We start from the raw sequence: 22731 nt of genomic DNA, 5'->3' as shown, positions 1-22731 counted from the left end.
GGAACCCCCAAGGCCCATCCCGGAGAGACGTCCCAGAAGGAGACCATGGTCGATGGTCTCGAAAGCCGCTGAGATGTCCAAGAGAACCAGCAGGGTCACACTCCCCTGTCCAGCTCCCTGCGGAGGTCACCCACCAAGGCGACCAGAGCCGTCTCCAGGCCTGAAGCCAGACTGTGATTGGATAAGCGAGTGTTGGATAAGTGAGACTCTACTGTATATGGCAGTCGTTATAATGAGGGAAGAGGAAACTGCCAGTCCCGTCAGACCTACATTTCAGGTTCCCAAGCGACACATTATGAAGCGGGGAAACCTCACCGAGCGGAGGCGGAGAGAGGAGGCTGCTTCCCCGACATGACCCGTCCACGCAGAGGTGCCTCCCGCTCCTTGGCCTGGCCCCCCCTTCTCCGCTTCAGCAGCCTGCCTGCGATGAGGAGCGGGCCAGGAGAGTCCGACCCAGAGGCGGGAAGGCGCCGGCGAGTCTCCCTGGAGACGGGTGACGCGGAGAGACGAGGCCGATTCCGATTGGCCGATCCCTTAGTGACCGTTAACGGCAGAAGGGCGGAGCGGGGGGCAGGGCGGGGGCGTTCCTGCCCGGAGACCGATGACGCCAGAGAGGAAGGCGGATTCTCATTGGCGGACGCTGGGCGTTGAGAGGAAGGAAAGAAGGGGCGTGTCTGTCCGCTTCTGTCTCTCCGCTTCTCTCGGGCCCCGCCCCTCTGTGGGAATCCTGCCCGCGGCCGCCATGTTTCTTGAGGGCGGAAGTCCTGCGAGAGGCGGGGAGACTCGGGGTGGGCGGGGCCGGGCGGCGCTCTTTTCTACCAGCGCCTTCGAGGGAAGGAAAGAAGGAAGGAGGCCTTTCGGAGAGAGAGAGAGAGAGAGAGGAGGGGGTGAGTGGGACTCTGCGCCGAGATGACGCCGCTCTGAGAGGAAGGCGGATTCTCATTGGGCGTTGGGAGGAAAGGAAAGAAGGGGCGTGTCTCTCCGCCTGCCTCTCCGTCTCGGGCCCCGCCCCTCTGTGGGTCTCCTGCCCGCGGCCGACATGTTTCTTGAGGGCGGAAGTGCAGCGAGAGGCGGGAACACTGGGGGGGGAGGGGCCGGGCGGCGCTCTTTCCTGTCAGAAGGAAGGAAGGAAAGAAGGAAGGAGGCCTTTCGGGGGGGGGGGGGGAGAGAGAGAGAGAGAGAGAGAGAGAGAGAGAGAGGAGGTGAGTGGGGGGAGGGATGGGGGGCCTCTGCCCTCAGGCCTCCCTCCCTTCCTTCCTCCCTCCCTCCCTCCCTTCCTCCCTTCCTCCCTTCCTTCCTCCCTCCCTTCCTCCCTTCCTCCCTTCCTCCCTCCCTTCCTCCCTCCCTTCCTTCCTCCCTCCCTTCCTTCCTCCCTCCCTCCCTCCCTTCCTCCCTCCCTTCCTCCCTCCCTTCCTTCCTCCCTCCCTTCCTCCCTCCCTCCCTCCCTTCCTCCCTCCCTTCCTCCCTCCCTCCCTCCCTTCCTCCCTCCCTTCCTTCCTCCCTCCCTTCCTCCCTCCCTTCCTCCCTCCCTTCCTCCCTCCCTTCCTCCCTCCCTCCCTTCCTCCCTCCCTTCCTCCCTCCCTTCCTTCTTCCCTCCCTCCCTTCCTCCCTCCCTCCCTTCCTCCCTCCCTTCCTTCTTCCCTCCCTCCCTCCCTCCCTTCCTCCCTCCCTTCCTTCTTCCCTCCCTCCCTCCCTTCCTCCCTCCCTTCCTCCCTCCCTTCCTCCCTCCCTCCCTTCCTCCCTCCCTTCCTCCCTTCCTCCCTCCCTCCCTCCCTTCCTCCCTCCCTCCCTTCCTCCCTCCCTTCCTTCTTCCCTCCCTCCCTCCCTCCCTTCCTCCCTCCCTTCCTTCTTCCCTCCCTCCCTCCCTTCCTCCCTCCCTTCCTCCCTCCCTCCCTTCCTCCCTCCCTTCCTCCCTCCCTCCCTCCCTTCCTCCCTCCCTTCCTCCCTCCCTTCCTCCCTTCCTTCCTCCCTCCCTTCCTCCCTCCCTCCCTTCCTTCCTCCCTCCCTTCCTTCCTCCCTCCCTTCCTCCCTCCCTTCCTCCCTCCCTTCCTTCCTCCCTTCCTTCCTCCCTCCCTTCCTCCCTCCCTTCCTCCCTCCCTTCCTTCTTCCCTCCCTCCCTCCCTTCCTCCCTCCCTCCCTTCCTCCCTCCCTTCCTTCTTCCCTCCCTCCCTCCCTTCCTCCCTTCCTTCTTCCCTCCCTCCCTCCCTCCCTCCCTCCCTCCCTCCCTTCCTCCCTCCCTTCCTCCCTCCCTCCCTCCCTTCCTCCCTCCCTTCCTCCCTTCCTCCCTCCCTCCCTCCCTTCCTCCCTTCCTCCCTCCCTCCCTTCCTCCCTCCCTTCCTCCCTCCCTCCCTCCCTTCCTCCCTCCCTCCCTCCCTCCCTCCCTTCCTCCCTCCCTCCCTTCCTCCCTTCCTTCCTCCCTCCCTTCCTCCCTTCCTCCCTTCCTTCTTCCCTCCCTCCCTCCCTCCCTCCCTCCCTTCCTTCCTCCCTCCCTTCCTCCCTTCCTCCCTCCCTCCCTCCCTCCCTCCCTCCCTTCCTCCCTCCCTTCCTCCCTTCCTCCCTCCCTCCCTCCCTTCCTCCCTCCCTTCCTCCCTCCCTCCCTTCCTTCCTCCCTCCCTTCCTCCCTCCCTCCCTTCCTCCCTCCCTCCCTCCCTCCCTCCCTTCCTCCCTCCCTTCCTCCCTCCCTTCCTTCTTCCCTCCCTCCCTCCCTTCCTCCCTCCCTTTCAAGATACTGGTACTAACCTTTAAGGCCTTACATGGTTTGGGGCCGGCGTACCTGAGGGCCCGCTTATCCCCCTACCAACCCCAGATATTACTTCGGTCCAAAGACCAAAATCATTTGTCTTCTACTAGGCAGAGAGCCTTCTCGATTGTAGCCTTGCTCTTCCGACAAGCATTCAAGCGGGGGCGAGAGGAGTCTTTGTCTCAGATGTGGCTGGTGGGGACGAGGGAGGGAGAGGGCCTTCTCGGCAGTGCCCCCCCCCCCCGGCTCTGGAACTCTCTCCCTAAGGAGATCAGGTTACCGCCTTCCCTGCCCATTTTCCGCCGGGAATTGAAAACATGGTTGTTCCAGAGCGCATTTGAATGAATAGGCCCAATAGAGGCAATAGAAAAAGGAGGGAAGGAAGGGAGGGAGGAAGGGAGGGAGGAAGGGAGGGAGGTAATCCGGTACTCAATCGGTAGCCAGTGCAGCTGTTGTAGAATTGGGGTGATACGCCACCTCGCCGGCACCCCGGCAAGAAGACGGAGCCGCCGCGTTTTGCACCAGCTTTAGTTTCCGGATCACTGACAGAGGAAGGCCAATGTTGAGGGCGTGACAGTAGCCGAGCCTCAAGATGACCGTCGCCTGGATCACCGTAGCCAGGTCGTTCCTAGAAAGGTAGGGAGCCAGTCGCCTAGCCTGACGTAGATGGAAAAACGCAGATCTGCTCACAGCAGAGACCTGGAACTCCATTGTGAGCAGAGGGTCCAATAAGACACCAAGACTTTTTACAGAAGATGACGGACGCAGTGTCTCGCCATCCAGGGTAGGCAGCTGCATCTCCCCCCCACCCGGACGGCCCAGCCAAAGGATCTCCGTCTTCGCTGGATTCACCCTCAACCTGCTGGCACGCAATCATCCAGTAACGGCCTCAAGGCACTGATGGAAACTATCGGGTACGGAGTCCGGCTGGCCCTCCATCCTCAGAATGAGCTGAGTGTCATCAGCGTACTGGTGGCACTCGAGCCCAAAGCTCCGCACCAGTCGGGCAAGCGGTCGCATATAGATGTTAAATAATAGAGGAGAGAGAATAGCTCCCTGTGGGACCCCACAAGTTAGTGGAGACCACGCGGAAACCATCCCTCCCCTCACCACCCGCTGTCCCTGATTCTGGAGGAAGGAGGACACCCATTTAAGGGGTATCCCCCTAACCCCCGTCATGGCTAGGCGGTGGGTCAATAGATTGTGATCGACCGTATCAAATGCTGCTGTGAGATCCAATAACACAAGCAGCGCTGATCCGCCTTGATCCCTTTGGCAGCGAAGCTGATCTGTGATGGCAACTAGCACAGTCTCCGTCCCGTGCCCCCTACGGAAGCCGGACTGGAAGGGATCAAGTCCGGCTGTGCGATTGAGGAACTGCTGCAACTGTTCCGCTGCTGCCCTCTCAACCACCTTGCCCAGAAACGGAAGATTCGAGACTGGGCGGTAGCTAGCGGGAACCGAACGATCTAAGTCTGGTTTCTTCAGCAGCGGAGATACCATCGCCTCTTTTAAACTCTCTGGAAAAACTCCTTGCTCAAGGGAGCTATTTATTATATTCAACAGAGGTTCACGTAATCCCTCCAGGCAAGATCTTACTAGCCAGGAGGGACACGGATCGAGGGAGCAGGTGGTCGGCCTAGTTGCAGTCATCTGGTGGCACAAGCTATACCTGGTACTACCCAGATGACGGTCAGAAGCATCATCTTTAGCACATAATTTTAGTTCGAGCCACAACATTGTCTCCTGTGCAAAAGCAAACTTTTGCCTTTATTTTTCCTTCATTTACAATGTAATGTCTTCCTGTCCTTGTTGCCTTTCTATGAATCCGCTGCAGTTTGCCAATGTCCTTTCTAAAATGGACTGAACTGAGCAGAACTGGGCAGGAATCATGTCTCCCACCCAAGGGTGCTGTTGGAGTGCAGAAGGATCTGGAGGGCAGCAGGATTCCCACTCACCCTGGGGGTCTGTCCATCTGTCTCTATACCGCCTTCTCTCATGTACTGCTGCTAGGCTGAGTGCCTTGGCTCTGGCTGAAGTTACATACCTTTGTGGTATAGGTTTTGTAAGAATGCAGTATGTCAAGGAACTTTGTGGCCTAATGTGCTCTCAGTGTCTCCAGGCGCCTTGCTTTAGAAACGTGGGGCAGGGATCACGCTGCAGGGAAAGAGAGGATCAGGAAAATATCTCTCCCCCAAGTTGGAGGAAGTATTTTTCTCCCAAGACTGATCACTTGGGATAGTCTGTCCATACAGATGGCCACTCAGGTTTTGAGTGGAGATGTGAAGAAGCGGGATCTAGGTAGGAAATGCTTTGCATCGTTAGCCCCTTTCCGTGTTGACCATATTATTAGAGGCCTTCCTTTACCAAGGTTGGATTAGACACAGGATCTTAGGCCGCTATCCCCTTTGCAGGGATTGTTCTTTGTTGGGCAAGTGTTAAAGTGCTTCTCAGCAGGCAACGGGCTCTTACCAGTTGGGCCAGTCTTTCTCCCCTCTTCCCCTGTGATTGCTACAGCACTAGGCTATTGTTCTTCATGTTCAATGAGATCTTTCTGTACTCTGCTCCTAATAAGATTTTCCTCTTATTCATCTCGCAGGTAACCTCTAAACGAACCTTATGAAGAAAACATTGCCGTTTACCTTACGTCTGAAAGGAAAATACGCAGGATTAACAACAAGAAGAAATAAATTGGAGAAATTATATTTCAAGCTACATACCTTTAAATGTAAGGAAAGGGAGGATTGTGCTGTAAAAAGAGGGGTTGGTAAAGAGAAAATAAGGCTACAGCAATACAGAGACTGGGAAGAGGAAATGTCCTATTCAGGAGTCCATATCTCTGAACTTCAGGCATAATATTAGAATAATAAATGTTAAAAAAATGGAAACTTCATTGTCAAAATCACACACAGGGGAGAAGCGACATAATTGTAAGGACTGTGGGAAATGTTTCATTGAGAGAAGTTCTCTTGCTAAACATCAACGAACTCACACAGGAGAGAAGCCATATAAATGTGTGGAATGTGGAAAGAGTTTCAGTCAGAGTGGAAATCTATGCACCCATCAAAGGACTCACACAGGGGAGAAGCCACATAAATGCATGGAATGTGGAAAGAGCTTCAGTGAGAGTGGACATCTGCGTATCCATCAAAGGATGCACACAGGAGAGAGGCCACATAAATGCATGGAATGTAGAAAGAGCTTCAGTGAGAGTGGACATCTACGCACCCATCAAAGGACTCACACAGGAGAGAAGCCACATACATGCATGGAATGTGGAAAGAGCTTCAGTCAGAGTGGACATCTGCGTATCCATCAAAGGATGCACACAGGAGAGAAGCCACATAAATGCATGGAATGTGGAAAGAGCTTCAGTCGGAGTGGAGATCTCCGTAACCATCAAAGGATGCACACAGGTGAGAGACCGTATAAATGCATGGAATGTGGAAAGAGCTTCAGTCGGAGTCGAGATCTCCGTAACCATCAAAGGATGCACACAGGTGAGAGACCACATAAATGTGTGGAATGTGGAAAGAGATTCAGTCAGAGTGGACATCTGCGTATCCATCAAAGGACTCACACAGGGGAGAAGCCACATACATGCATGGAATAGAGCTTCAGTAAGAGTGGACATCTGCGTATCCATCAAAGGATACACACAGGAGAGAAGCCACATACATGCATGGAATGTGGAAAGAGCTTCAGTGAGAGTGGAAATCTACGCGCCCATCAAAGGACTCACACAGGAGAGAAGCCACATAAATGCATGGAATGTGGAAAGAGCTTCAGTCGGAGTGACTATCTACGTTCCCATCAAAGGATGCACACAGGAGAGAGGCCACATACATGCATGGAATGTGGAAAGAGCTTCAGTGAGAGTGGAAATCTACGCACCCATCAAAGGATGCACACAGGAGAGAGGCCACATACATGCATGGAATGTGGAAAGAGCTTCAGTGAGAGTGGAAATCTACGCACCCATCAAAGGACTCACACAGGAGAGAAGCCACATACATGCAGGGAATGTGGAAAGAGCTTCAGTCAGAGTGGACATCTGCGTATCCATCAAAGGATGCACACAGGAGAGAGGCCACATACATGCATGGAATGTGGAAAGAGCTTCAGTGAGAGTGGAAATCTACGCGCCCATCAAAGGACTCACACAGGAGAGAAGCCACATAAATGCATGGAATGTGGAAAGAGCTTCAGTCGGAGTCGAGATCTCCGTAACCATCAAAGGACTCACACAGGTGAGAGACCACATAAATGTGTGGAATGTGGAAAGAGATTCAGTCAGAGTGGACATCTGCGTATCCATCAAAGGACTCACACAGGGGAGAAGCCACATAAATGCATGGAATGTGGAAAGAACTTCAGTAACAGTTCGAATCTTCGTACCCATCAAAAGATTCACACAGGAGAGAAGCCACATAAATAGGACAAGTGCCAAGAAGCAGAATGGTTGTCCAAAGAACTTCTAACGACTATGACTCAAAAGAGACATGAACAGGAAGTGGAAGGGGAAGAAATCACAAAATCATATAACCAGAGAGTTGGAAGAGACCTCATGGGACATCTAGTCCAACCCCCTGCCAAGAAGCAGGAAATTGCATTCAAAGCACCCCGGACAGATGGCCATCCAGCCTCTGCTTAAAAGCCTCCAAAGAAGGTTCCACAGCTGAACTGCTCTCACAGTGAGGAACTTCTTCCTTATGTTCAGGTGGAATCCCCTTTCCTGTATTTTGAAGCCATTATTCTGCATCCTTGTTTGCAGAGCAGCAGATAACAAGCTTGCTCCCTCCTCCTTATGGGATTTTGGCCTGCATAAATAGGGGCAGAGTGTCTAGATCCAGGGAAGTCATGGCACCCCTCTATTCTGCCTTGGTCAGACCACTTTACCTGGAATCACACTGTGTCTAATTCTGGGCACTGCAATTGAAAGGAGACGTTGAAAAGCTGGAAGGTGTCCAGAGGATGGCGACTAAAATGATCAAGGGTCTGGAGAACAAGCCCCATGGGGAGCGGCTTAAAGACCTGGGCATGTTTAGCCTGCAGAAGAGAAGGCTGAGAGAAGAATGAATAAATGCATGTACAAGTATATATGAAAATATCAATCTGGGTTTGTAAAAGGAAGACAAATGTCACGTTTGATAGGAAGAGTATTAAACAAAATATGTGTGTCTCAAGAGAGGAAGTTAAAAGTGGGGATACTAGCATTAGATATATTTTATGTGAAGGGAAGTCATAGGGAAGAGGGAGGGAGCTTGTTTTCTGCTGCCCTGCAGACTAGGACACGGAACAATGGCTTCAAACTACAGGAAAGGAGATTCCACCTGAACATCAGGAAGAACTTCCTCACGGTGAGAAGGGCTGTTTGACAGTGGAACTCTCTCCCCCGGGCCGTGGTGGAGGCTCCTTCCTTGGAGGCTTTTAAGCAGAGGCTGGATGGCCATCTGTCGGGGGTGCTTTGAATGCGATTTCCTGCTTCTTAGCAGGGGGTTGGACTAGATGGCCCATGTGGTCTCTTCCAACTCTACTATTCTATGATTCTATGATTCTATGATTCTATGATTCTATGATTCTAATGCCTTGATTGTGTAGCATGGCAGATAATAAGTGAGATTATGAATTAATTTGGAATGGGAAGTAGAATAAAAGGATGATTAGAACCATTTTATTTGCTATGGTGATAGAATTATTTGCAAACGCCATCCAAAAAGTAAGAATGTAGAAGGTGTAGGAATAAAGGAAAAGCAGAAGGTGAGCTTATTTGCTGATGACACATTGTTATTGATTAAATATCTGGGTAGGTCAAATGGATAGGAGAGAGGATCATTAAAAGATATTTGGGAAAACAACGGGTTTATATTATACAAAGAAAGAAGACTTTATAGAACAGAGCCATACGGGAATTAGAATCAAGAACAAATTAATATACCTGGGAGTAAGTATAACAAAGGACTTAAAAGAAATAGAAGAGGTAAATGTAGTAGCATTGAGGAAAATAGTTCAAAAAAATTAATACACATCTATCTTGGTTTGGAAAGACAGCAATACTAAAAATGAAAATGCTTCTGAGGATAAACTTTATACTTACATATACCTTATATTTATAATGCCATTTCAGATTACAGAAGAAGAGTTGAATTCATTATTTCTTTGCAACATTTCTACCCCACCTTTCTCCACCCCAAAGGAGACTCATTTGGACAAATGATAAATACTGTAATGGCAGTCAAAGAAATTGACTAAACAAGTTACAGAACAGATCTCAAAAAGAAGAAGGATTAGCGCTTCCTCATATGAAAAAATATTATAAAGCAAACAGACTGAGATTGGTTATACAAGGAATGATGAAAAGGAGGATGTAGAATAGTTAATAATGGATTCAGGAAAAGTGGAAGAAGAAATTCGGAATATGTTTTAAAATAGTTTATGAGAAAAAAAAATAAGGTAAACTGGGAACCCAATGTTGAGTAATGCATTAGAAATATGGAACAAATACAGGAGAAAGTTAATAACAGATGGCTCAATAATAACCCCAATTATAATGGAAAAGACATTTTCAAAAAATAAAAAATATATATGATGGATAAAAAAATTAAGGGGAAAAACTTAGATAAAATAGGGGATTGGCTAAAGGTTGGAATGAAGAAAGAAAAGATTAGGAACATAAAAATTTGAAAGGAATATCCAGTAAAATTTCTAAAATATTAATTGAAAAAAACAAAGGAAAAGTAAAGAATAACACCTTCAAGAAGATTTGGAAAGAAGATATAGGAATGAAAATCAATGAAACAGAGGGGTTACAATTATGGGGACAAAGACACTTGAAAAATATATCCATATGTGTTAAAGAAAATTATTATTTAGTTGATGTGGAAATGGTACCTCACACCCATAAGAATAGGAAATATAAATAAAAACTACTCAAACAATTGCTGGAGAGGATGCCAAGAATCGGGAACATACATACATATGTGGTGGCAGTGTCAATATATAAATAATTTCTGGGGAAAAGTATTAAGAGAGATAGAAGACACAATGAACATTCAAATAGAAAGAAGTCTTAGCATGGCTTTATTCTCATTATATAATAATAAACAGTTGGAAAAAGAGGACAAAGATGCGATAACAAACGCATTAACAATTGCAAGACAGCTTATAGCAAGGAATTGGAAAAGGGAAATAAATATAGAGATAGAAGAATGGTATAAGGAAGTATGGAAACTGGGAAGAAATGATAGGTTGACGTGGAGAGGGATTTAGAAACAAAGTGGTTGTGATGATGTCTGGAGAAAATGTAGTGGAAGAGGATTCACAAAGAAAGACAGAATTACCTCAAGAGGGAATGAAAAGGAATTTTGGACAGATGATAAATAAAAAAGTGACTTGGGGGAGGGAACACGGTGGTGAGGGTAAGAAATCTGTATAAGCGTGAAAATAACAGTAGATGCCAAATGTTAATGTATTGCAGATTGTACTGAATATAATGTGGCTGCTGTAAAAGGATGTACGATTTTAAAAAAAATAATAATAAATGTATTTGTAATTTGTATAAATATGCATTTGTTTTTCTTTCTTGTCTTTGAATATAAATTATTTTTAAAAACAGATTATGATGTAGCAGCTATAAAAGCCAATGTGATTCCAGGCTGTCCCGATAGGAGGATTCTGTCTATATCCAAGGAAGTCACGGCCTCCTTTCTTCTGCTTTGGTCAGACTCACCTGGAATGACCCTGTCTCCAGGTCTCGGTCCCACAATTCAAGACGGATATTGACAGGTCAGAATATCTCCAGAGACGGGATGTAGAGAAGGGCGGAGAGAGACAGCTGGGTATGTTTCACTTGGAGGAAAGAAGGAAGGGCTTCTCCCTCGGCAGGAAGGAAATGTTGGATCCCAAAAGGGTTGGCCGTGGTCAGGATGAGAGGTGGACGGAGAGGAAAGGCGTGTCCATGAGACCCCGTGTTGCCTCCTCCTGGAATGGACTCCTAGGACCCTAGAGCCGGAAGAGACCCCCAAGGGCCACCCCGTCCTGCCCCTGCCATGCAGGAAGGCACAATCAAAGCACTCCCGATAGAGAGCCTCTGCAGAGAAGCCTCCAGAGAAGGACACTCCACCACACTCTGAGGCAGCCTAGGCCACTCTCCAACAGCCCTTACTCGTTCTTATTGTGTATCTTTGTATATTAAGAGAAGACCTGTAAATAGTTATAAGTAGTGAATAAATCAAGAATAAAACCTCCAAGGACTTTGGATGAAAGTCAGAACTCAAGAGTGTTTATTCAAAGAGACGAACTAGTTTACAAGGCCAGAGGCTGTGAAACTGTGACCAGGACTCTGCAGTGTTTTGGGGGTTGGAATCCACTCCTTGCCTATGAGACAGTCTGTCCCATTGTATAGCTGGAGGAGGCCGTGAGAGGACTGAATTCACCTGCCTGTCTAGCAGGGGTCTTGTGTGTGTGTTTTCCTCTGCTTCTCCTTTCCTTCCATCACTCATTAACACTGACTAGTTGTGCAGGCCTCACCTACACAACAGAAAGCATTTCCTGAAGGTAAGAGCTGTTCAGTAGTGGAGTCTGCTCCTATCGGGAGTCCATAAGAGTCTCCTTTGGAGGTTTTTAAGCTGAGATGGTATGACCATCTGTTGGGGGTGCTTTGGTGGTTTATTCCTGCATGGTCTGAAGATGATTAGCCCCTCAGCACACAACCCAAACTGACTGGGAGGAGGAGGAGGAGATGTGTGTTCTTTCGCCATGAAACCACTGATCCCGTGGGTCGTGGAGTCCAGCCCCATTCTCTCCAAGCAGCGTCACAAGCCAGACCATCCTCCGCAGGTCGCTCTCCAGCCCCTTTTTGGGGTCATCCAGAGAGAGGACCCCCCCCCCATCTCTCTAGGCCCTTGCCTTCTTACCCAAATCAGAGATTCACAGAATAGTATATTTGGAAGAGACCACGAGGGCCATCTAGTCCAACCCCCTTCTGCCAGGCAGGAAAAGCAGAATCCCTTGCCAGAATCCCCGCAGGGTTCAATACTGTCTCCCACGCTGTGTAACATCAACATGAAGCCGTTGGGAGAGATCATCTGAAGTTTTGGAGTTCAATGTCATCTGTACGCAGAGGTCTTCCTTGTCAGTCGCAAGGCCAAACAGGGCACAGGGTCACAGCCTGTGTTGGATGGGTTACCTGTCCAAACGTCTCTCCCCTGATGAACCATCTCGGAGTCTAAGACCGTCTGGAGAGGCCCTGCTCTCAATCCCGCCCTCTTCGCTGGCATGATTGGCAGGGATGAGAGACAGGGCCTTCCTTCTCGGTAGTGGAAAGGATGGGAAGAGAAGAGAAAAAGGAAGGAAGGGCAAGAGAAAAGAAGACAAAGGAAGGGAAGGAAGGGGAAGAGAAAATAAGGCAAAGGAAAATATGGGAAGAGAAGAGAAAAAGGAAGGAAGGACAAGAGAAAAGATGGCAAAGGAAGGGAAGGAAGGAAGGGGAAGAGAAAATAAGGCAAAGGAAAATATGGGAAGAGAAGAGAAAAAGGAAGGAAGGACAAGAGAAAAGAAGACAAAGGAAGGGAAGGAAGGAAGGGGAAGAGAAAATAAGGCAAAGGAAAAGATGGGAAGAGAAAAAGGAAGGAAGGACAAGAGAAAAGAAGACAAAGGAAGGGAAGGAAGGAAGGGGAAGAGAAAATAAGGCAAAGGAAAAGATGGGAAGAGAAGAGAAAAAGGAAGGAAGGACAAGAGAAAAGAAGACAAGGGAAGGGAAGGAAGGAAGGGGAAGAGAAAATAAGGCTAAGGAAAAGATGGGAAGAGAAGAGAAAAAGGAAGGAAGGACAAGAGAAAAGAAGACAAAGGAAGGGAAGGGAAGGAAGGAAGGGGAAGAGAAAAGAAGACAAAGGAAGGGAAGGAAGGAAGGGGAAGAGAAAATAAGGCAAAGGAAAAGATGGGAAGAGAAGAGAAAAAGGAAGGAAGGACAAGAGAAAAGAAGACAAAGGAAGGGAAGGAAGGAAGGGGAAGAGAAAATAAGGCAAAGGAAAAGATGGGAAGAGAAGAGAAAAAGGAAGGAAGGACAAGAGAAAAGAATACAAGGGAAGGGAAGGAAGGAAGGGGAAGAGAAAATAAGGCAAAGGGAAATATGGGAAGAGAAGAGAAAAAGGAAGGAAGGACAAGAGAAAAGAAGACAAAGGAAGGGAAGGGAAGGAAGGAAGGGGAAGAGAAAATAAGGCAAAGGAAAATATTGGAAGGGAAGAGAAAAAGGAAGGAAGGAAGGGCAAGAGAAAAGAAGACAAAGGAAGGGAAGGAAGGAAGGGGAAGAGAAAATAAGGCAAAGGAAAATATGGGAAGAGAAGAGAAAAAGGAAGGAAGGACAAGAGAAAAGAAGACAAAGGAAGGGAAGGAAGGAAGGGGAAGAGAAAATAAGGCAAAGGAAAAGATGGGAAGAGAAAAAGGAAGGAAGGACAAGAGAAAAGAAGACAAAGGAAGGGAAGGAAGGAAGGGGAAGAGAAAATAAGGCAAAGGAAAAGATGGGAAGAGAAGAGAAAAAGGAAGGAAGGACAAGAGAAAAGAAGACAAGGGAAGGGAAGGAAGGAAGGGGAAGAGAAAATAAGGCTAAGGAAAAGATGGGAAGAGAAGAGAAAAAGGAAGGAAGGACAAGAGAAAAGAAGACAAAGGAAGGGAAGGGAAGGAAGGAAGGGGAAGAGAAAAGAAGACAAAGGAAGGGAAGGAAGGAAGGGGAAGAGAAAATAAGGCAAAGGAAAAGATGGGAAGAGAAGAGAAAAAGGAAGGAAGGACAAGAGAAAAGAAGACAAAGGAAGGGAAGGAAGGAAGGGGAAGAGAAAATAAGGCAAAGGAAAAGATGGGAAGAGAAGAGAAAAAGGAAGGAAGGACAAGAGAAAAGAATACAAGGGAAGGGAAGGAAGGAAGGGGAAGAGAAAATAAGGCAAAGGGAAATATGGGAAGAGAAGAGAAAAAGGAAGGAAGGACAAGAGAAAAGAAGAGAAAGGAAGGGAAGGAAGGAAGGAAGGGGAAGAGAAAATAAGGCAAAGGAAAATATGGGAAGAGAAGAGAAAAAGGAAGGAAGGACAAGACAAAAGAAGACAAAGGAAGAGAAGGGAAGGAAGGAAGGGGAAGAGAAAATGAGGCAAATGAAAATATGGGAAGAGAAGAGAAAAAGGAAGGAAGGACAAGACAAAAGAAGACAAAGGAAGAGAAGGGAAGGAAGGAAGGGGAAGAGAAAATGAGGCAAATGAAAATATGGGAAGAGAAGAGAAAAAGGAAGGAAGGACAAGACAAAAGAAGACAAAGGAAGAGAAGGGAAAGAAGGAAGGGGAAGAGAAAAGACAAAAGGAAGGGAAGGGAAGGAAGGAAGGGCAAGAGAAAATAAGGCAAAGGAAAATATGGGAAGAGAAGAGAAAAAGGAAGGGAGGACAAGAGAAAAGAAGACAAAGGAAGGGAAGGGAAGGAAGCAAGGGGAAGAGAAAATAAGGCAAAGGAAAATATGGGAAGAGAAGAGAAAAAGGAAGGAAGGGCAAGAGAAAAGAAGACAAAGGAAGAGAAGGGAAGGAAGGAAGAGGAAGAGAAAATAAGGCAAAGGAAAATATGGGAAGAGAAGAGAAAAAGCAAGGAAGGGCAAGAGAAAAGAAGGCAAAGGAATATATGGGAAGAGAAGAGAAAAAGGAAGGAAGGGCAAGAGAAAAGAAGACAAAGGAAGAGAAGGAAGGAAGGGGAAGAGAAAATAAGGCAAAGGGAAATATGGGAAGAGAAGAGAAAAAGGAAGGAAGGGCAAGAGAAAAGAAGACAAGGGAAGGGAAAGGAAGGAAGGAAGGGGAAGAGAAAAGCAGGCAAAGGAAAATATGGGAAGAGAAGAGAAAAAGGAAGGGAGGACAAGAGAAAAGAAGACAAGGGAAGGGAAAGGAAGGAAGGAAGGGGAAGAGAAAATAAGGCAAAGAGAAATATGGGAAGAGAAGAGAAAAAGGAAGGGAGGACAAGAGAAAAGAAGGCAAAGGAAGGGAAGGGAAGGAAGGCCTCCGCAGAACTCCTCTGCTCAGCTGCATTTACACAACAGATTTGAAATTCTAACGCCATTAACATACAATCAGGAAACACATCTTGTGGAGGACCACAGTTTCTTAGATACCACTCAGTGGGCCACCCTTGATCAATGCGCAGGGGATAGCCCGGACGGGGACAGTGCATCACCACATTCACATTTATGTAATCATGCAAATGCTCCATCCCCAATTGTAGACCAGGAGCAACAGGAACATCCTTGGGAGAGTAATGGGCTCTCGGATGTATCTCAATGGATTGTCATTGACGAATGCACTGGGGATGTTGAGGAGGAGGACAACACTTTACACCTACATGATTCACTTCAACAGGAACACTCTTCACGGGACATACACACTGTCTTGCACAAAAGGGACCCTGTCAATCCTCAAAGGAAACAGGTCTTGGTAGTAATAATAATAATAATAATAAAACTTTATTTATACCCCGCCACCATCTCCCCAATGGGGACTCGGGGCGGCTTACATGGGGCCATGCCCAGACACCATACAATATAACAAAATAAAACAACATATCATAACACAATATAACAGTGCAAAATAATCATATACATTACAGCACAAATCAGAGAAAACAGTAAAAAACAGGGCGGGCCACATGAACACTTAATTAAAAACTCGGGAGAGAGAGACATAGGAATAGGGGGAAACAGGGAAATAAAATGGTGGAGCAGTCTAAAGGATAAAAACCAAGGGGAATGGCCAGAGCAATATATTACATTTACTCCCCAAAGGCACATCGGAAAAGCCATGTTTTTAGATCTTTCTTAAAGGCTAACAAGGTGGGGGCTTGCCTAATCTCAGTGGGCAAAGAATTCCACAGTCGGGGGGCCACAGCAGAAAAAGCCCTCTCCCTCGTTCCCACAAGACGGGCCTGGGACAGAGGCAGTGGCGAAAGGAAGGCCTCCCCGGATGAACGAAGGGAACGAGCAGGTTTATGGTAGGAGATACGGTCCCTAAGGTAGGTGGGTCCCAAACCGTTTAGGGCTTTATAGATGATGGTCTGCACCTTGAACTGGGACCGGAAAGTGAACGGCAGCCAGTGGAGCTCTTTAAACAGGGGAGTAGATCGTTCCCTGTAGCTCGCCCCTGTTATTAATCTGGCTGCCGAGCGCTGGACCAATTGTAATTTCCGGGCCGTCTTCAAGGGAAGCCCCACGTAGAGCGCATTACAGTAGTCCAGTCTAGAGGTAACTAAGGCATGCACCACCGTGGTCAAGTCAGACTTCACGAGGTATGGTCGCAGTTGGCGCACAAGTTTGAGTTGTGCGAAAGCCCTCCCGGCCACCGCTGACACCTGAGCCTCAAGCGTCAACGCTGAATCCAGGAGGACCCCCAAACTGCGGACCTGTGATTTCAGGGGGAGTGCAACCCCGTCCAGCACAGGTTGCCACCCAATACCCCGATCAGATGGGCGACTGACCAGGAGGGCCTCTGTCTTGTCAGGATTGATCCTCAGCTTGTTCCTCCTCATCCAGTCCGCCACAGCGGCCAGGCACTGGTTCAGAATCCGAGGGGCTTCCTTGGAGTTAGATGGAAATGAGTAGTGGATTTGCGTGTCATCTGCGTAGAGATGGCAACGCCCTCCAAAACTCCGGATGACCTCTCCCAACGGTTTCATGTAGATGTTAAATAGCATGGGGGATAAAATAGACCCTTGCGGGACCCCACAGGTCAATGGCCAGGGGTCCGAGCAGGTGTCCCCCAGCTTCACCATCTGGGAACGACCCTCCAGGAAGGACCGGAGCCACTGCAGAACCGTGCCACCGAGCCCCATCCCGGCGAGCCTCCCCAGAAGGATACCATGGTCGATGGTATCGAAAGCCGCTGAGATGTCCAAGAGAACCAGCAGGGTCACACTCCCCCTGTCCAGCTCCCTGCGGAGGTCATCCACCAAGGCGACCAGAGCCGTCTCGGTACTGTGCCCAGGCCTGAAGCCAGACTGCGAGCAGTCCAGAAAATCAGTGTCATCGAGAAATTCCTGGAGCTGCGTGGCAACCACCCGCTCCAGAACCTTGCCCAAAAACGGGAGGTTGGAGATTGGTCTGTAGTTGTTACAAATAGATGGGTCAAGCGAAGGCTTTTTTAGTAGTGGTTTTACTACCGCCTGCTTAAAGTAGGATGGCACCGACCCCTGAACCAAAGAAGCATTTATTATGGTCACAAACCAATCCAACAACCCATCTTTGGCCAGCTTGACCAGCCAAGAGGGACAAGGATCCAGAGCGCAGGTGGTCGCCCTCACAGACCCAAGAATCCCCTCCACGTCATCAGGAAGAACAAGCCGGAAAGAATCCCATAAGATCGAACAGACAGGTACCTCGGTTACCTCCGCTGAGACCACAATTGAGCTGGAGTCTAGCTCAAGGCGTATCTGAGCAACTTTGCCTGCAAAGTGGTGCGCGAAATCGCTGCACCCAGTTGCCAAGTCATCGGGAAGCCCCTGGACCTCAGGAGGCCGCAGGAGCTCCCCCACAACTCGGAACAACTCCGATGGCCTGTTGGCTGCAGACGCTATGCGGGCAGTCGTGAAAACTTTCCTGGCTGCTCGCAGAGCCACGGAGTACGCCTTAATAGCGGCTTTAGCCCGTGCTTGGTCGGACACGTCCCGAGATTTCCTCCAGATGCACTCTAGTCCCCTCCTCCTACGCTTCATCACAGCCAACTCCTCGGTAAACCAAGGAGTCGACGCGACTCTACGCAGTGAGAGGGGACGTTCGGGAGCGATCGTGTCCAATGCCCTTGATAGCTCACTATTATAGCGATCAACCAGGACATCGACAGGATCGCCAGTCTCCAGGACAGGAAGATCCCCAAGAGACCTCAGAAGTCCATCCGGATCCATCAGTCTCCTGGGGCGGACCATCTTAATGGGTCCACCACCCCTGCGGAGGTTAGAAGGCACGGCGATACTTAAACAGATCAGATGATGGTCAGACCATGACAATGGAAGAATGTTTTGCTCTTCCACTCTGACTGTTCCACCGTCCACAACAAAAACAAGGTCCAAGGTGTGTCCTGCCTGATGTGTGGGCCCTGATATAACTTGAGACAGCCCCATGGTTGTCATGACAACCATGAAATCCTGAGCTGCACCTGTCAATGTGGACTCGGCATGAATGTTAAAGTCTCCCAAAACTATCAGTTGTTGGGAGACAAGGGCCGCATTGGAGACCACTTCTGCTAGCTCGGACAGAGAGACTGCTGGGTCGCGGGGTGGACGGTACACCAACAGAATCCCCAAGCTGTCTCGGGCTCCCACCTTCAGGAAGACACACTCGAACCTCGGGGATTGTGGAACGGCGCACCTGATCAGGGCGATGGACTGCCGAAAGATCACCGCAACTCCTCCTCCCCGCCCCCCAACTCTGGCCTGTTGATGCACCCCGAAACCAGGAGGACACAGCTGGGTAAGATTCACACCTCCCAGCTCATCCAGCCATGTCTCGGTAATGCATGCCAGATCTGCCCTCTCATCCAGGATCAAATCCTGGATGACAGCTGTTTTACCATTGACAGATCTGGCGTTCAAAAGCAGGACCTTAAGGTTGGGGGGTCTGTCCTGAAGACTACCACACCTAATCCTCTCCAGGGTCGCAAAAACTCTGTTGCGCTTCTTCCTGGGTTGGTGGTGACCGTGCTTTCTCCTCCCCCATATCACCTCAATGGAGCCACCTCCAGTCAAGCCCTCCTCCCCCTGATGGAAAAACTGGGCGGAATTGCCAGTTGCCGGGACTAGTCAACTGTCCTGGAAAGGAAAGCCTCCAAAAGTGCTTGTTTGTTTACAAAAGGAGCTTCTCTCCATTATTGGGAGAGAGGCATCGATTGATTTGGCCTCATCATGAATAGTAAGCCGACTAGACAAGAGTGGAGACTTGTTGTGGGACTGGGGGGTAGAACAAGCATGACTTCGCAATGGGGAATCTTGAACATCCATACTCGGCCCGATGTCCAAGGGGCGAATTAGTGGGTCTACTAGCACCCTCCTAAGAGTGATGCCCCACTGTTGCAGTTTAGGCCCACACAAATACAATTTATCCCTTAATATTTTATCTTCCAAGCCGATGATAAGACACAGGGAGCGGTTCCAGGATTGGTACTCCCTACAAAGCCAGTCGATAGTCTTAATCTTCACTTCCGACCGGCTTATGGATAAAATTTGAGAGAGAGATATCTGGACCGCTCGCTTAGAAGTCCACCTGCCTCTATTCAATAATGAGTCTGAAACTTCCACTGCAACCTTATTTGTTCGTAAAAGATGTTGAGAATTGCAGGAAGTATCCAAAGGTTGTTCAACCAATTTAGAGGACAGCTCATTATTCGGCTTCTGCAGGGCATTGTTGGTATCCTTCCTATCCATCCTCCCCATGCTCATTCCCCCAGATAAGGCCCCACCCCCCTTTCTAGTTACTCCAAGGCCTGATCCGACGACTACCTTCTCCTCCTTAGGCTTAATTCCCCCACGGCCTTCCAGAGAACTTAATTCCTTATTCATGTTAATGGGCCTGGTTGATATAGTTGTTATAATGTCCGTAGGAGAAGGATTTTTTACAATCAGGGAAATTCCTTTGAAGAGATGGTCAAGTTTCAAGTTCAGTATTTCCAGCTGTTGCAAGACGGTATTGAATGATTTTCCCAGCAGATCACATAGGTTTGCGAGTTCATTCTTCCCTGAAGTTTCCTTCCAACTCATTTCCTGTTACCTTCTCAGAGAACCTTCCTATAGTATACCACTCTACCACTCAATAGCCAATGCTGGGGAAAGCGAGGAGGGCAGTAGGCCAGCGCTGGGAAAAAGGGAGGGGGGCAGTAGGCAAGGAGTCCAGAGGCAGCAACAGGCAGACTGGCTGGAGATGTTTCTGGCCTCTTCTGCAGCACAACAGCAGGCCTCTCAGCCCTGCCAGGACCTTGTGGACTCAGGCTTTATAGATGGTCCTTCCTAGGAAGTGCTGAGTCACACCCAGATGGAAAGGGCCTGGGGCTGCAGTCTACTCACAAGGAGTCCCAGAGGCAGCAACAGGCAGACTGGCTGGAGATGTTTCTGGCCTCTTCTGCAGCACAACAGCAGGCCTCTCAGCCCTGCCAGGACCTTGTGGACTCAGGCTTTATAGATGGTCCTTCCTAGGAAGTGCTGAGTCACACCCAGATGGAAAGGGCCTGGGGCTGCAGTCTACTCACAAGGAGTCCCAGAGGCAGCAACAGGCAGACTGGCTGGAGATGTTTCTGGCCTCTTCTGCAGCACAACAGCAGGCCTCTCAGCCCTGCCAGGACCTTGTGGACTCAGGCTTTATAGATGGTCCTTCCTAGGAAGTGCTGAGTCACACCCAGATGGAAAGGGCCTGGGGCTGCAGTCTACTCACAAGGAGTCCCAGAGGCAGCAACAGGCAGACTGGCTGGAGATGTTTCTGGCCTCTTCTGCAGCACAACAGCAGGCCTCTCAGCCCTGCCAGGACCTTGTGGACTCAGGCTTTATAGATGGTCCTTCCTAGGAAGTGCTGAGTCACACCCAGATGGAAAGGGCCTGGGGCTGCAGTCTACTCACAAGGAGTCCCAGAGGCAGCAACAGGCAGACTGGCTGGAGATGTTTCTGGCCTCTTCTGCAGCACAACAGCAGGCCTCTCAGCCCTGCCAGGACCTTGTGGACTCAGGCTTTATAGATGGTCCTTCCTAGGAAGTGCTGAGTCACACCCAGATGGAAAGGGCCTGGGGCTGCAGTCTACTCACAAGGAGTCCCAGAGGCAGCAACAGGCAGACTGGCTGGAGATGTTTCTGGCCTCTTCTGCAGCACAACAGCAGGCCTCTCAGGTAGGTGACTCCCTCCTTAGAGGAACGGAAGCCATCATTTCCAGACCGGATGGGATGGCTCGAGAAACATGCTGCCTCCCGGGGGCAAAAATACACCATATCACTCAGAGGCTCAGCAGGCTCCTAAAGCCCCATCACCCTCCCCACCTTATGTTGATTCATGTAGGTACCAATGACACCGCTAGGCATACTTTTCAAAAGATCACAAATGATTTTCGAGCTCTGGGAACAAAGCTAAAACTGTATAATGTACATGTGATCTTTTCATCCCTCCTCCCCGTTGTAGGACACGGCTCTACAAGGGCCGGAAAAATAGTACAGGTCAATAACTGGCTCAGAAAATGGTGCCAAGAGGAGCATTTTGGCTTCCTTGACCATGGTCTACTCTTCCAGGAGGATGGCCTATTGGCAAGTGATGGGGTGCATCTCACACAAGCAGGAAAACATCTTTTTGCACACAGACTCACAAACTATATCAGGCGAACTTTAAACTAGATCTACTGGGGGAGGGGAACAACAGCCTGGCGAACACTATATTACCCACGACCACAGGGAACCGCCAAAAGGCTAAACGGAGGGCTGCACAAACACAGCAAGGACCAAGTACGAAGAGCACAATAATCCCAAATAAAAAGCTCAAGGGGAGGTCACAGGGGCTTACATGTCTTTACACCAACGCTCAGAGCATGGGAAATAAGCAAGAGGAACTCCAACTCTTAGCACAGCACCACACATACGATGTCATAGGCATCACTGAAACCTGGTGGGATGACTCCCATCACTGGAATGTAGCCATTGAGGGCTATAACCTCTTTCACAGAAATAGAACAAATGGGAGAGGAGGGGGAGTAGCTTTATATGTCAAAAACAGTTACGTTGCAGAAGAAATGCAAGACTGTAATCCGGGAAACCAGCTAGAAAGCATCTGGATAAGAATCAAGGGAACCGGGACTCAAAAAGATCTTGTCGTGGGTGTCTACTACAGACCTCCAAGTCAGGATGAAGGACTTGATGAAGCCTTCTGTCAACAGCTGACCAAACAGGCACAAAGAAGAGATATAGTAGTCATGGGCGATTTCAATTATCCCGATATCTGCTGGAAAACAAACTCAGCCAAGAGTACAAAGTCCAACAAATTCCTCACTTGCCTTGCAGACAATTTTATGGTCCAGAAGGTAGAAGAGGCAACAAGAGGATCAGCAACTCTTGATCTAATCTTAACAAATGTGGAAGACCTGATCAATACAGTTGAAGTGGTTGGATCCTTAGGGGCAAGTGACCATGTGCTCCTGGAGTTTGCAATACAAAGGAATGCTGAAACTAAGACAAGTCAAACACGCATTCTTGACTTTAAGAGAGCTGACTTCCAAAAAATGAAGGAATTACTGAGCGGCATTCCATGGACACCAATATTAAAAAACAAGGGAGTTAAGGATGGATGGGAGTTTTTCAAAAGTGAAATACTCGAGGCGCAAATGCAAACAGTGCCAACAAAGAAGAAAAATAAGACAAGTGCAAAGAAGCCAGAATGGATGTCCAAAGAACTTCTAACTGAGCTAAAGCTCAAAAGTGACATGCACAAGAAGTGGAAAAGAGGAGAAATCACCTAAGAAGAATTCAAACGTATAGCCAACACCTGTAGGGAAAAGGTTCGCAAGGCTAAAGCACAAAATGAGCTCAGGCTTGCAAGGGACATAAAAAACAACAAAAAAGGCTTTTTTGCTTACGTTGGTAGAAAAAGGAAGAAAAAGGAGGCGATAGGGCCTCTGCAAGGAGAAAATGGGGTGATGGCGACAGGGGACAGGGAAAAGGCAGAACTGCTCAATGCCTTCTTTGCCTCGGTCTTCTCACAAAAAGAAAGCCATCTTCTACCTCAGCAACATGGAATGGACGAAGGATTGGGGGAAATCCAACCCCAAATAGGGAAACAAGTTGTCCAGGAACACCTGGCCTCTCTAAACGAATTCAAGTCCCCAGGGCCAGATCAGCTACATCCAAGAGTATTGAAGGAATTAGCGGAAGTTATTTCAGAACCACTAGCAATTATCTTCGAGAGTTCTTGGAGAACGGGAGAAGTCCCAGCAGATTGGAGGAGGGCGAATGTGGTCCCTATCTTCAAGAAGG

The 22731-nt window shown here is 49.1% G+C and overlaps 3 protein-coding genes across 4 annotated transcripts in view; all 3 read left to right on the top strand.

Moving 5' to 3' along the window:
• Positions 1-22731, top strand: part of LOC107983865 (zinc finger protein ZFP2) — a 114829-nt gene that overhangs the window by 10364 nt on the left and 81734 nt on the right. The window lies entirely within an intron of this gene.
• LOC134294943 (zinc finger protein 239-like) lies at positions 2694-6353 on the top strand. The gene has a single exon (XM_062966878.1). The coding sequence runs from the start codon at positions 5622-5624 to the stop codon at positions 6351-6353; it is 732 nt and encodes a 243-aa protein (XP_062822948.1). The 5' UTR covers positions 2694-5621.
• LOC134294942 (zinc finger protein 436-like) lies at positions 6423-11004 on the top strand. The gene has a single exon (XM_062966877.1). It carries the CDS (start codon positions 6423-6425, stop codon positions 7176-7178), a length of 756 nt encoding a protein of 251 aa, XP_062822947.1. The 3' UTR covers positions 7179-11004.

This window comes from Anolis carolinensis, unplaced genomic scaffold (assembly GCF_035594765.1).
Source record: "Anolis carolinensis isolate JA03-04 unplaced genomic scaffold, rAnoCar3.1.pri scaffold_38, whole genome shotgun sequence".
In the NCBI taxonomy this organism is placed as follows: domain Eukaryota; kingdom Metazoa; phylum Chordata; class Lepidosauria; order Squamata; family Dactyloidae; genus Anolis; species Anolis carolinensis.
The sequence above is the reverse complement of the archived record's forward strand: the minus strand, read 5'-3'. Positions and strand labels throughout refer to the sequence as shown.

Bases quoted from the DNA above. Each gene is read 5' to 3' on its own strand.
- LOC134294943 (XM_062966878.1), top strand. From the start codon at position 5,622: ATGGAAACTTCATTGTCAAAATCACACACAGGGGAGAAGCGACATAAT.
- LOC134294942 (XM_062966877.1), top strand. From the start codon at position 6,423: ATGGAATGTGGAAAGAGCTTCAGTGAGAGTGGAAATCTACGCGCCCAT.